Source organism: Olea europaea, chromosome 6 (genome assembly GCF_002742605.1).
Source record: "Olea europaea var. sylvestris chromosome 6, O_europaea_v1, whole genome shotgun sequence".
Lineage (NCBI taxonomy): Eukaryota > Viridiplantae > Streptophyta > Magnoliopsida > Lamiales > Oleaceae > Olea > Olea europaea.
In genome coordinates this window covers 17940224-17952974 of record NC_036242.1, presented here as the reverse complement: position 1 = coordinate 17952974, position 12751 = coordinate 17940224, and the positions used below count along the sequence as shown (strand labels likewise).

General features: G+C 35.2%; 1 protein-coding gene across 1 annotated transcript; it reads left to right on the top strand.

Annotated features, from left to right (window-relative positions):
* The first annotated feature begins 11019 nt into the window (after positions 1-11019).
* LOC111395240 lies at positions 11020-12445 on the top strand. The gene is made up of 4 exons (XM_023021227.1): positions 11020-11247; positions 11483-11668; positions 11756-12000; positions 12274-12445. The coding sequence occupies exons 1-4, from the start codon at positions 11020-11022 to the stop codon at positions 12443-12445; spliced, it is 831 nt and encodes a 276-aa protein (XP_022876995.1).
* Positions 12446-12751: the final 306 nt, after the last annotated feature.

Below are 12751 nucleotides of genomic sequence, written 5' to 3'. Positions count from 1 at the left end.
TACAGTCAGAATCTACAATGAGTTCGAAGTTATATACATCACATATATGAAATATCTTTTCTATTTGTACAAATGTTCAATGGCTTGTGTATATGGAATCGAAAGGTTTAACCAAGATCCTCCTTTCCCTTCCCCCTCATCATGCCAAAATTCTCATCAAGCTATCCTTCATACCCTGAATCAGTGTGCACTGCTTTCGCAACTCAGTTCCATGTCTCATCAGCTCTCAACCAGATCCCATCAACATGGCCTATGTAAGTGCTCAACTGTCCATTCAAAGTCCCAAGCTCTATCCTGGTAGCCAAGGACTCTCTACTGGTAATGGATGTAAAATTCCTTACGGAAGACATATCATCCCGCATTACCTGGATATTAGTTTGCATGGCCCCAAAAGCCTGTTGAAGACTTGAATATTTCGGCTAGTACTAGTAAGAGTGGCTAACATTTGTAGCAACAACTGTGTATTGACGTCCATTGACGGTGGTGGTGCCTAGGGCATCTCAACATCCTCAGCCCCCTAACCTTGAACAGCCGACTGTTGACGTCAGTGTTTCCTCTCTTATCTCTCTCTATACTTCTCCTGAGCTCTATCCTCAAGCCTTCAAAGTAGTGCGCTTAATAAAAATGCTAGGCTCTTGAGAGTTCCCCATATGGGATAGTGATGCATGAGCTCTTGCAAATCCCATTGATTAGATTTGGAAATATCAGAGAGCGTTGACAGTCTTCCTAAACACCGTGGGAGAAAATATGCTCATAAATAAATGTTGCCAAATCAATTTTCTGACCCCTTCCTAAGTGATAGATAAATCTGACTTTAAGATCGAAAAATGTGGTTTGATGTGAGGTTGGTTCAATATTGTGGCAAATAAACAACTACAATATAGCTATAGATAGTGTGAGCTCAATCTGATGCCACTCGTCAGTCTGTAGTGGCCAAGCATTTTATCTCCCGAGTAATAACTCTCATACCTCATTCCATGAAAAATCACCGGGAATTGGAACAATATTATCCCGGGTGCGCTGATAGTATTCATGTATTACCTTAAGTGAAAATATAATCTACTTATCGCTCACCCATGTCTGATGTTGATGCTTTGATCTTGGTGTGTCGACTTTTCTATTAAATTTACATAGAATTCTCGAACCAGCCGAAGACATTGAGTGTGATCTCTCTACCACATAGCCCCATCCACAATTTTGAACTAGGTCACCAATTTAAGTCCTGGAAAATCATCGAGTTTTACTGGCCTTTTCGAGGGTTGTGCCCTATGGCTAACTATGTCTGAAAATCTTGCTGTGGCTTCTTGATTCAAGAACCACTTTATACTCCCTTCAGGTACCCGAGTATGCACAGTACCAGAAATGGAGGCAACTTTCTCTTTTCCTTTAGCAGTTTATTTAGGAGGCATCCTACAAAAGCAAAAAAAAAAAAAAAAAGAATTAGTTATCTATTATGCACAAACGAATGCTATGTCAATTGAAGGCAAGATTATAGCATGGACAATCAAATCCCCCAAACTTATTTCAAAATACATTTATGCAATGCTTGTGCTCAATGAAATAAAGTTAGGGACCAAGCGAGGCATAAAGTGAAGTAACGATGCCATGCTCGACGAAATGTGTAAAGATGTAGGGTTATTATCTCAAATAAATAAATAAATAAAAATTCATAGTGTGTCTCGCAAACCTTAACCTAGTTCAAACCATCAAATTTCTCAAATTGACCCATGATGAACAGATGGATTTCGCCCTCGGCATCATCGAGAAAAATCAAAATTTTATGTAGCGATCTCTAGCTATATGAAAGAGTTTATATTGTTCTTACAATATTCAAATTTGAGGTCAAATAGGCTTCGTCTGGCTTAGCAAATCGAGGGACGAAGCACGTGAGGTGACGTGTGCCTAGCCATGTCAAGCCTATATATGTCAATTTAGGTTTTGTCGTTTTTGTATCCTTTTCAATGAATTACAGCACTGCAAACGATCACAAATGTATTATCATCATGTCTAAGGCCAGATTAACTCGAACTAGACAAAAATTTCCGCTTAGACATTTAAGCAAACACTTTGAAGGCATGCCCTTTGTTTCCTAATTTAGCAAGAGATTATGTGTAAGTCGAACTACAATTTTCATACACAACCATAACTCAATACACTGTATTCAACTCACTCCCATTCTCCTTCAATCAATCAATCAAAAGCTATCCTCAAAATAACAAACTTCCAATTGTCCAAGGCAGAAAGATATGAAGACATACCTTCTGTTGGTTTTTTGATGGAGATGAATTCGGGAATAGTGTTGAATTGTTGAAGGGGAGTATGTATGTGAGTGCCATGTGTTGTGATGCACAAGGTGGAAAGTGATGTGTGTAAGAATGAAGTGCTGAGTGTGTTTATAGGGGTGGTATAAGGTTAAAAGACCAGGTTATGGGACTTTAACCTCCCCATGACTGATATATCTATGCAACCGCATAGTATTACACAATGCATCGTATAAAATTCCAAAAATGTTCAGCCATGTTTTTTAATATTCTCATGCGGTCGCACTGCTGGTAGTGCTATGCTGTTGCACAGCACTACCAGCAAGGACAATTTTTTCCGTTTTAAGAATTTTACACTTTCAACCATTCTAACTCCCGAGGCCTCGATTTTCATGCAAGATAAGTTCAAATGAATACAATAAGTGTATGCAATATGGAAAAATTGTAAAGCTCACTCAAATCTTTGAAAACTCATTTTGGCCAATTTTCCATAAATCATTGATTTTACATCCACGACTCAACCCAGCTTTCCACCGTCCCAAAACTTGTCAACACACATTTTAAACTGCATGGGGTACGTATATACCGTGAAATCAGTTTCAAAACTACTTTTAACTTGAAAACACTAGTTGATCCAAGAAGCTTGGAAAACATCCTTTTGCCTCGAAATGCATGATTTTAATATCAGATCAACCGAGCATAAATTTAACACCTCATAACTCATGCATAACACATTGATTTCCTATTGGAGACTTTAACTTGCTTGCTGGTCTAAGGATGATAAAAAGTAGCTACACGTGCTAAATGACATATTTAGCCAACAAGGACTCAAATTGACGATTGCAAAAATATTAATCTCCATCACTTATGATAGGTTTAAGTGTTCCACAGCAGGTGAAAATGTACTTCTTTAGAAACCCAATCACCAGTTTTGTATAATTAATTGTCAATGCCACAGCTTCAACCCATTTGGAGACACAATCAACTGCAACTAGAATATACTGATTTAAGAACGATGGTGAGATCGGCTCTATAAAGTCAATTCGCCAAATATCGAGAAGTTCCACCTCGAGAATGTTGTTCAGAGGCATTTCATTCCTCATTCGGATATTTTCAGTGCGCCAGCATCTATCACACCCCTTCACAAACTTAAAATCATCTTGGAATAATGATGGCCAATAGAATCTCGACTGTAGGATTTTAGTAGCTATCTTTGATTCTCCAAAGTGCCCTGCATATGTAGATAAGTGACGTAGCTCCAATATTTGAGGTACTTTATCTTCAGGAACACATTGCCAAATAATCTAATTGGCCCCACTTGTGTAGAATGAGGTCCTTCCAAAAATAATATTTCAGTTCAGCAAAGAATTTCTTTCTTTGATGAATCGAATAATCCGGTGGAGTGATATACTTAGCTAAATAACTTACGATATCAACATACCAAAGTGAATCTTCCACACTAAACATCTGCTCATTTGGGAAAATATTATTTATTTGTAAGGATTCTTTGGGCTCTCTACACTCAAGTCGAGATAAGTTGTTGGCTACCATATTTTCACTTCTTTTTTATCCTTAATTTCTAGATATAACTCTTGGAAAAGTAATACCCAACGGATTATTCACGGTTTGGCATCCTTCTTTATCATCAATTACATTAAGGCAGGATGATCGATGTAGACTATGACCTCTGATCCCACAAGATATGATCATTATGTAAATATTGAATTGGTCCAAAGATAGACTTGATGTTTAACCGAATTTATTATCGATATTTGATTACTACACCAATAGTACCACTTACACATTGATATTTTTGTCCAAAGACGAAATATCAATTCTGTGCTTAGTCTCTTGTGATGGGTCCATCATTATTTGAAATTATTGATTATTCTATACGGATTCCTATGTGAACATGTTAATTAGGTTTAGGTTCTTTATTCAATCAATCCATCTACTTCTACAATATTTGTCAACATCAAATCAATTTCTATTCTTGAACCAAAATTTAAGGGTTGGAAAGAGAACGTTTGTATCGTTCTTGGTGGCATGGATCTAGATCTTGTATTAGAACTGACCAATCCACTGCTCTTACGGATAAGAGATTCACTAATAAAATAGGACTCGAATAAATGGCATTGTTCAAACTGCATAAATCTTATGATCATGAAGCGTAAAACTCCAAAATTCAGTAGCGCTGTGTCCAATAACATAACCAATGACATTAAATTTTGAGCTGTCTGATGACTTGCTCGTGCATATAGTTTTGATTTCTCTTCCTACACAATTCGATTAATTTAAAGCCAATTACAACGTCAAAAATGAAAGTAGACTTTTAATGAAATCGTTCCAGAAATGTATGCGATCGAGTAAATAGTTCTATGAACATGATAAGTGCAATTTAAATATTTATCTATGTCACATTATTAAACTTTTAAGTCGTCAAATTATTGATTTCTATTCAACTTAGGGTAATTTCTTTGTGTTTTTAGTGATGGACTATTTGGAAAATGATGAAGGATTAATTGGCTATTTTATGCAAGGATTGGAGAACAAATTTCACACTTTGAAAGTGGAGGACATGAAGAAATAATAAATTAAATGGGCCTCAGTTTTGAACTTAAATTTGGATTCAAATTTGTTAGCCAATTGGAGTCCTGTTTTACACAAGGAAGTGGGCTGGTCCAATTAATTTCACCAAGTTTAATTGGGCTGCAAAAATGAAGGGGCTACTATTTTGGTAAATAAATATATATACCAGCCAACAAAAGACAGAAAAGTGGGAATTTCCGGAATCACGCATACAGTGGCCGAAAATTGTGAGTAAAGTTTGGGGAAAACATTGCAGCAGAATTGGAGTTTCGCCACTTGGAACTCCTAATCACATGAAAATAAAGGCTGGTTGCTGAATTAAAAATATAGATATAGATACAGCTCCCTTTAGCAAAGGAAGAGGAAAAAAACCATAGAAAAAGTCGACGAGAAGAGGAGAAAATTAGGACTACCAATTGGTTGAAATTATACAAACATTGAGGTTGCTTGGGCTGATTTTGATACGTACAACACATACAATTTGGCAGCATCTTGGAGAACAGAATCCGGCTTCGGTGGATTTATATATTGATACAAAGGCAGCCAATTAGATTTTCATACACAAGGAGATTGAGCTGTTGCTGTAAATATATATATGGCAAACACAGCAACAGAAAGTGAGGGGAGAAATTGGCTAAAGAAAAAGGTAGTCGTTGGTTATATATATATATATATATATATATATATATATATATATATATATGGCAATTGGGCAGCAGCTTTAAGGAAAAATTGTAGTCATACATTACGGCAAATATGAAGACGGTAACCACAAGGAAGACACGGATTACTGGAGTATAATTGGAGTTAATCACATTTCATCAATTACTTGGTGATGTCGTTTAAACTTTATTTGTTCTACTCCGCGAGATGATTAACGTGATATATTTATTTATCGAAAACCATTTAAAATTGAATGAAATATTAAGCGTTAAAGTAACTCACATAAACTAAGGATTATGGAAGAATTTGATTTGTCAAACACTTAGGACACTATATTAACTTTTTGGACAAAATTTATTTAAAATTTTGGGCCAAATTGTAAATAATCAAATTCTTGGGTACAAAATTTATTTAAATTTTGGCTTATTCCGGGTGTTTTATTTTCTTGTAACAGTCGACTGTTTACCGACCAAACAGTCGACTGTTTACCGACCAAACAGTCGACTGTTAGCCGACTGTTAACCGACTTAACAGACACGACTTTTAAGAACAGTATGTCTGTTCGGATTTTTGAGGCTTGTCTGAAAGGTGATGACTGTTCGAATGGCCACGAACAAGTCTATAAATAGCCAGCCTTTCTACCAGAAAATTTACACCATTTTCATTGCAAACTTTCTGTGCTTTGAATCTCATTTCCCTCTCTCTCGTTCTGATATTGTCTCGAAGTTAAAAACACTTCGTTGAGTTCGTTGGAACTCCTACAGACTGCAGTGCTGCTTCCGTAGGAGACGAAAAATTCGTTCTATCCTGGGAAACGATTGCTGGACGCCTTTAGCACCATTGAAGGCAGCAAATTCGTTTTAAGGACACATCGTGAAGTCGGTGGGCTCGAATTACAATTTCTGATCCTGTTGATCAATTCCTGCATTCAGGTAATTCTGTCCGATTGTTTTCGAAGGAGTGAATTCAAACTCTAGAAACAACACTTCACACAAAGTCTGATGATTGTTTGTTCGGTGTTGACATTCCTTTATCAGGTTTGTTATTAATACCAATACCTTCACCCATCCTGTCATTTATCTTTTGGTATGACTTTGATGTAGAACTACATATCTTCTTCCATAGATGTGCACATTGTTTGAACAATGTTTTGCCCTTTCCTATATTTAGAACAAAAATATATATTAGCAATGTGAAGAGAGCTACGGTAGCATCAGGGCCGGTCCTGTGATAATGGAGGCCCGAGGCGAGGTCCGTAAATTGGGCCCCCGGACGAAATCAACGTAAAAATTTACGTAAAAATCTAATAACATTTTCAATTATGTACGCAAAAATTTGAGCATTACAAGTTTACGAAAACAATACAAAATTAAAATAACATCCAAAATCCAAAACTATCCCCAAAAAAAAAAAAAAAAAAAAAAAATTGAAGCAAAATTGGGCCCCCTAAGGGTTTTGGGCCTGAGGCTGAGGCCTCAAATGCCTCAGCCCAGGACCGGCCCTGGGTAGCATTATAGCTTATAAGATAATTGTTTTAGAAACAATTCTTACCTCTTTCTCATGTTAAGTGCAGACCATTTATAGAAAGCTTCTGCTGGTGGACAATAATAGTAGCAGCAATCAGATTTTCTTGTTTACACTTGTAGAAAGCACATTCGTACGCTTCATCTAGGTCAACCCACAACACTCGCACTCTTATTACAATTGTTGCGTAATATGTACTAGTATGATTCTGCTGTGTTTTGAACATATGCTCTTGCTTTTATCCAAAAGTAGTTTTACTGCATAAGAATTAAAGTTATTGCATTTAATAAAATGCATGTATGGATTACTTGTTGGGAAATTTTTAATTTGTCATGTGGGCATATATATATAATTAATTGTGTCTACGACTATCTTAAGTTAAGCTCAAAATTAAAGTGATCTAATAAAGAATTAAATTGTTGGGTTTAGAACATCTAAATATAATAAACGCCACTTATATGCTTTAGAATTGTATTTCGTGATGGACGAAATACATATGGAAATTATATATAGGGCTATAGTGCTTAATTCATATGTAACTTCTCATTTTTTGTGTCATCCCATTAATACAAGAATACAAGAGAAAGTATATTGAAGAGGAAGATCCAAAAATCCATAGTAAAAAACAGACAATCTATAATTAAGAATCAAGAAGAATGAATTAAAAAAAAAAGATTATGGAACAAGAAGCAAAAATCAAGAACAAGAACTCAAGAATCAAAGAGATAAATATTCAAGATCCGGAATTATGATCCAGTAATGAAGAATCATTCCCGATGAATTAAGGTATGTTTCGCATTAATTAATTTTCTTGGTGATTTGACATGGAAGATCTTGGCAATAAAGGAATTTATGTTTTCAAGTTCTAAAGTTTCTAATTTTATAAAGTTTAAAGTTTCAACAAGTGGTATTAGAGTCAACTCTATGTTAAACTATTGGGATTAAAGGAAGAATTTTGTTGTTGAAATTCATATATTGAGTTTTGGAATATTTTATTTTGGCAATAAATTTCAAAATTCAGAACGCAGCATCGGATTACTTAATATTTATTTCGGAGTACTAAATTTATAAAATAGATTAGTTGAAACAACATGCTACTAAAGTAATCTCTTTTGCTTAAATTAATTTATTTGGAATATTAAGACGGTTGTGTGCATGTTATTTATGCGGATATTCACCGACCTAAATGGATGCCAATTTTTGGCCTAATTATTTTCACACATCTATGGTAATAAATATGTGACAATTGTAAAGTTTTCCATTATGTAAATATTGAATTGGTCCAAAGACAGACTTGATGTTTAACCGAATTTATTATCGATATTTGATTACTACACCAATAGTACCACTTACACATTGATATTTTTGTCCAAAGACGAAATATCAATTCTGTGCTTAGTCTCTTGTGATGGGTCCATCATTATTTGAAATTATTGATTATTCTATACGGATTCCTATGTGAACATGTTAATTAGGTTTAGGTTCTTTATTCAATCAATCCATCTACTTCTACAATATTTGTCAACATCAAATCAATTTCTATTCTTGAACCAAAATTTAAGGGTTGGAAAGAGCACGTTTGTATCATTCTTGGTGGCATGGATTTAGATCTTGTATTAGAACTAACCAATCCACTGCTCTTACGGATAAGAGATTCACTAATAAAATAGGACTCGAATAAATGGCATTGTTCAAACTGCATAAATCTTATGATTATGAAGCGTAAAACTCCAACATTCAGTAGCGCTGTGTCCAATAACATAACCAATGGCATTAAATTTTGAGTTGTTTGATGACTTGCTCGTGCATATAGTTTTGATTTCTCTTCCTACACAATTCGATTAATTTAAAGCCAATTACAACGTCAAAAATGAAAGTAGACTTTTAATGAAATCGTTCCAGAAATGTATGCGATCGAGTAAATAGTTCTATGAACGTGATAAGTGCAATTTATGTATTTATCTATGTCACATTATTAAACTTTTAAGTCATCAAATTATTGATTTCTATTTAACTTAGGGTAATTTCTTTGTGTTTTTAGTGATGGACTATTTGGAAAATGATGAAGGATTAATTGGCTATTTTATGCAAGGATTGGAGAACAAATTTCACACTTTGAAAGTGGAGGACATGAAGAAATAATAAATTAAATGGGCCTCAGTTTTGAACTTAAATTTGGATTCAAATTTGTTAGGCAATTGGAATCCTGTTTTACACAAGGAAGTGGGCTGGTCCAATTAATTTCACCAAGTTTAATTGGGCTGCAAAAATGAAGGGGCTGCCATTTTGCTAAATAAATATATATACCAGCCAACAAAAGAAGAAAAGCGGGAATTTCAGGAATCACGCATACAGTAGCCGAAAATTATGAGTAAAGTTTGGGGAAAACATTGCAGCAGAATTGGAGTTTCGCCACTTGGAACTCCTAATCACATGAAAATAAAGGATGGTTGCTGAATTAAAAATATAGATATAGATACAGCTACCTTTAGCAAAGCAAGAGGAAAAAAACCATAGAAAAAGTCGACGAGAAGAGGAGAAAATTAGGGCTACCAATTGGTTGAAATTATACAAACATTGAGGTTGCTTGGGCTGATTTTGATACGTACAACACATACAATTTGGCAGCATCTTGGAGAACAGAATCCGGCTTCGGTGGATTTATATATTGATACAAAGGCAGCCAATTAGATTTCATACACAAGGAGATTGAGCTGTTGTTGTAAATATATATATGGCAAACACAGCAACAGAAAGTGAGGGGAGAAATTGGCTAAAGAAAAAGGTAGTCGTTGGTTATATATATATATATATATATATATATATATATATATGGCAATTGGGCAGCAGCTTTAAGGAAAAATTGTTGTCATACATTACGGCAAATATGAAGACGGTAACCACAAGGAAGACACGGATTACTGGAGTATAATTGGAGTTAATCACATTTCATCAATTACTTGGTGATGTCGTTTAAACTTTATTTGTTTGATTCCAACATTATGTTAGGCTAATTTTATTTATATATTGGATTGATGACAAAATTGTTTAATTCTTAGTTTTAATCCGAGACCTGTATTTTTATCTTAATTCTTGTGTTGTGATTCTAGTAATATACCTATTTACATTATTTTAATGTTTGTGCACCATTAGGACAATAAGTTGCTTATTCGTAGTGTTGGAAAACTCACGGTAAGTAGAACATTGTTATTGGAACACACGGAAAATAAATGTTAGGATTAATATTTGTAGCGTGTGCGATCATATGTGATAATTCTAAATGTCAATACATATCTTCCATATGAATTCGAACTAAGAATATGATCGTCTCGTAGTAACCATAAGTTTATTATATCTTGAAAAAGAATAATAAATAAAAGTGAAATTATCAATCGTCGCAATTGCATGAATTAAGATAATTATTACTGGTTGAGAATTAGAACTAAGTATTGATCAGTGGCGTCAGATATCCAATACGTTCATACATTTGATTTTCTTAAACTAATTTTCATTGATTTCATAAGTTTTGGTTATAAAATTAGTTAGTTATTCATTAATCATCTTTCAGTTACAAACACTATCAAATTTACTAGAATTAATCATTATTCCCTGTGAAGCGATAACTCTCTCATCACGATTATTACTTTTACAACGAACCGTACGCTTGCGGGATTTTGACGAACAAGCTCTTGACGCCGTGGCCGGGGAATAATGGTGTTAATTTTAGTTATTAGATATTTTAGATTTATTTTTATTTTTTCTATTTCATTTATTTAATTGTTTATTTAATTTGTTGTTTCTAGGCTATTATTACACTTCTTAATTCTCTTTTGTCTTGACTATTTGCAGGCTATTTGGTATATGCAAAATCTTGACGAGCCGATAGGGAAGCTCTAAGGAAAACAGCAGGGGTACACAAGATGGTTATTTTGTTAGTTATTTGCTAGCTATTTTGTATGAAAGAATAGCTGAAAATCAATCGATGCGGCCAGTCGACAGGGAAGCTCCAAGGAAAACAGTAGAGGTACACAACATGGATGCAGTGACAGAGTGGGCTGTGCAAATGGAAGTTCTTACAATGAAAATGGATAATCTGTCTAAATCAGTTAACATGGTACACCAATTGCCATATGTTTGCGAAGGTTGTGGAGCAGATCATGCTACTACACGCTGTTTTTTGGCATCTACACATGTTAATCAGCCTGAGGAAGTGAGCTACACACAGAACTTTCAAAGATAGCAAAATAATCCCTACTCCAACATATATAATCTAGAGTGGAGGAACCATCCAAATTTTTCATGGTCTAATAATCAAGAACAAGAACAGGGAGAGTCAGAATAAACCACCAGGGTTTCAACAACAACAGCAAGTGAGAAAGCCATCGTTGGAAGAGTTGTTATCTCAATACACTGTTAAGACTAAAACAAACTTTCAAAATCAACAGGTGTCTATCAAAAATTTGGAGCAGCAGGTGGGACAAATCGCAACTGTAATAGCTAATAGACCCCCAGGTACCTTACCGAGTGACATAGAGAAGAACCCACGGGAGCAGGTATTAGCAGTTGAGGTGGTAAATTATGCAACTATTGAGCTCCCATCATTCACTCCCGCCAACCCTGTCAAGGCGTATGTGTGACCCATTCCGTTTCATGAGAGACTGTGAAGGCAACCAACAGTACAGCAGGTTCATGCTATCACTATTAGGAGTGGTGATTAGCTGCCAAAAATCACAGTGAAAAAGAAAGTGAACGAGAAGAATCAAGTACCTACCATGGGAGAAGAATCGGTGGAGCAGTCTAGAGAAGCAATAGACAATGATCAAAAGATAGTTTCAGATAGTACACAGTTTAAGGCAAATGTTCTCGGCACTACACTAACACCTCTGCTCCCTTTTCCTCAAAGGTTGCAGAAGACCAACTTGGAGAAACAAGCTATGAAATTCCTGGAAGTCCTCAAAAAGCTGCATGTCAACATTCTATTCGTTGATGCTATCCTTCAAATACCAAACTATTCTAAATTTTTGAAGAAGATGTTGACTAAAAAGAGGAAAATGTTCAAGCATGAAATAATAGCACTATCTGAAGAGTGCAGTGCGATCATCCAGCACAGGATCCCTCCCAAACTTAAAGATTCAGAGAGTTTTACTCTACCTTGCTCCATAGGAAATTTAAATTATATAAATTGTTTAATTTATTCAAAAGCGAATATTAATCTAATTCCTCTACCTCTTTACAGGAAATTGGGATTAGGAGATCCTAAGGCGGCATTTATTATCCTTCAACTGGAGGACCGATCACTGAAACACCCGTACGGAATAGTTGAAGACATGCTTATCAAGGCGAAGGAGTTTATTTTTCTAGCTGACTTCATCATCCTTGACATAGATAAGGCATATCAGGTGCAATAATCTTGGGAAGGCCATTTTTGTCTACTAGCTAAGCCTTGCTAGATTTTAATGTTAATGAGAAAGTCTTAAGGGTAGAGGATAAGTAACAAAGCTTTACCATGGAGAATCCAATCAAGCAACCATCTTACTTTAAGGATTGCCAACGAGTTGATAATTGGGAGAGCTACAAAGGTAGGCCAAATGAAGGTGAAATTATTGGTAGGAACAGCGACGGAAACTTGATTTTGTGGAGAATGAAATATGAGAGAAGAAAGTACAATCAGTGCATAAAATGCAGAACTGAAATTTTCCTTTTCAAGCCACCAT

What these genes read in the sequence shown, in the direction of transcription:
- LOC111395240 (XM_023021227.1), top strand. Translation starts at nt 11,020, where the DNA reads ATGCGGCCAGTCGACAGGGAAGCTCCAAGGAAAACAGTAGAGGTACAC. An exon ending in CCAACCCTGTCAAGGCGTAT is followed by an intron (nt 11,669 to 11,755) that starts GTGTGACCCATT and finishes AGTGGTGATTAG; the next exon opens with CTGCCAAAAATCACAGTGAA. An exon ending in CTGGAAGTCCTCAAAAAGCT is followed by an intron (nt 12,001 to 12,273) that starts GCATGTCAACAT and finishes ACCTCTTTACAG; the next exon opens with GAAATTGGGATTAGGAGATC.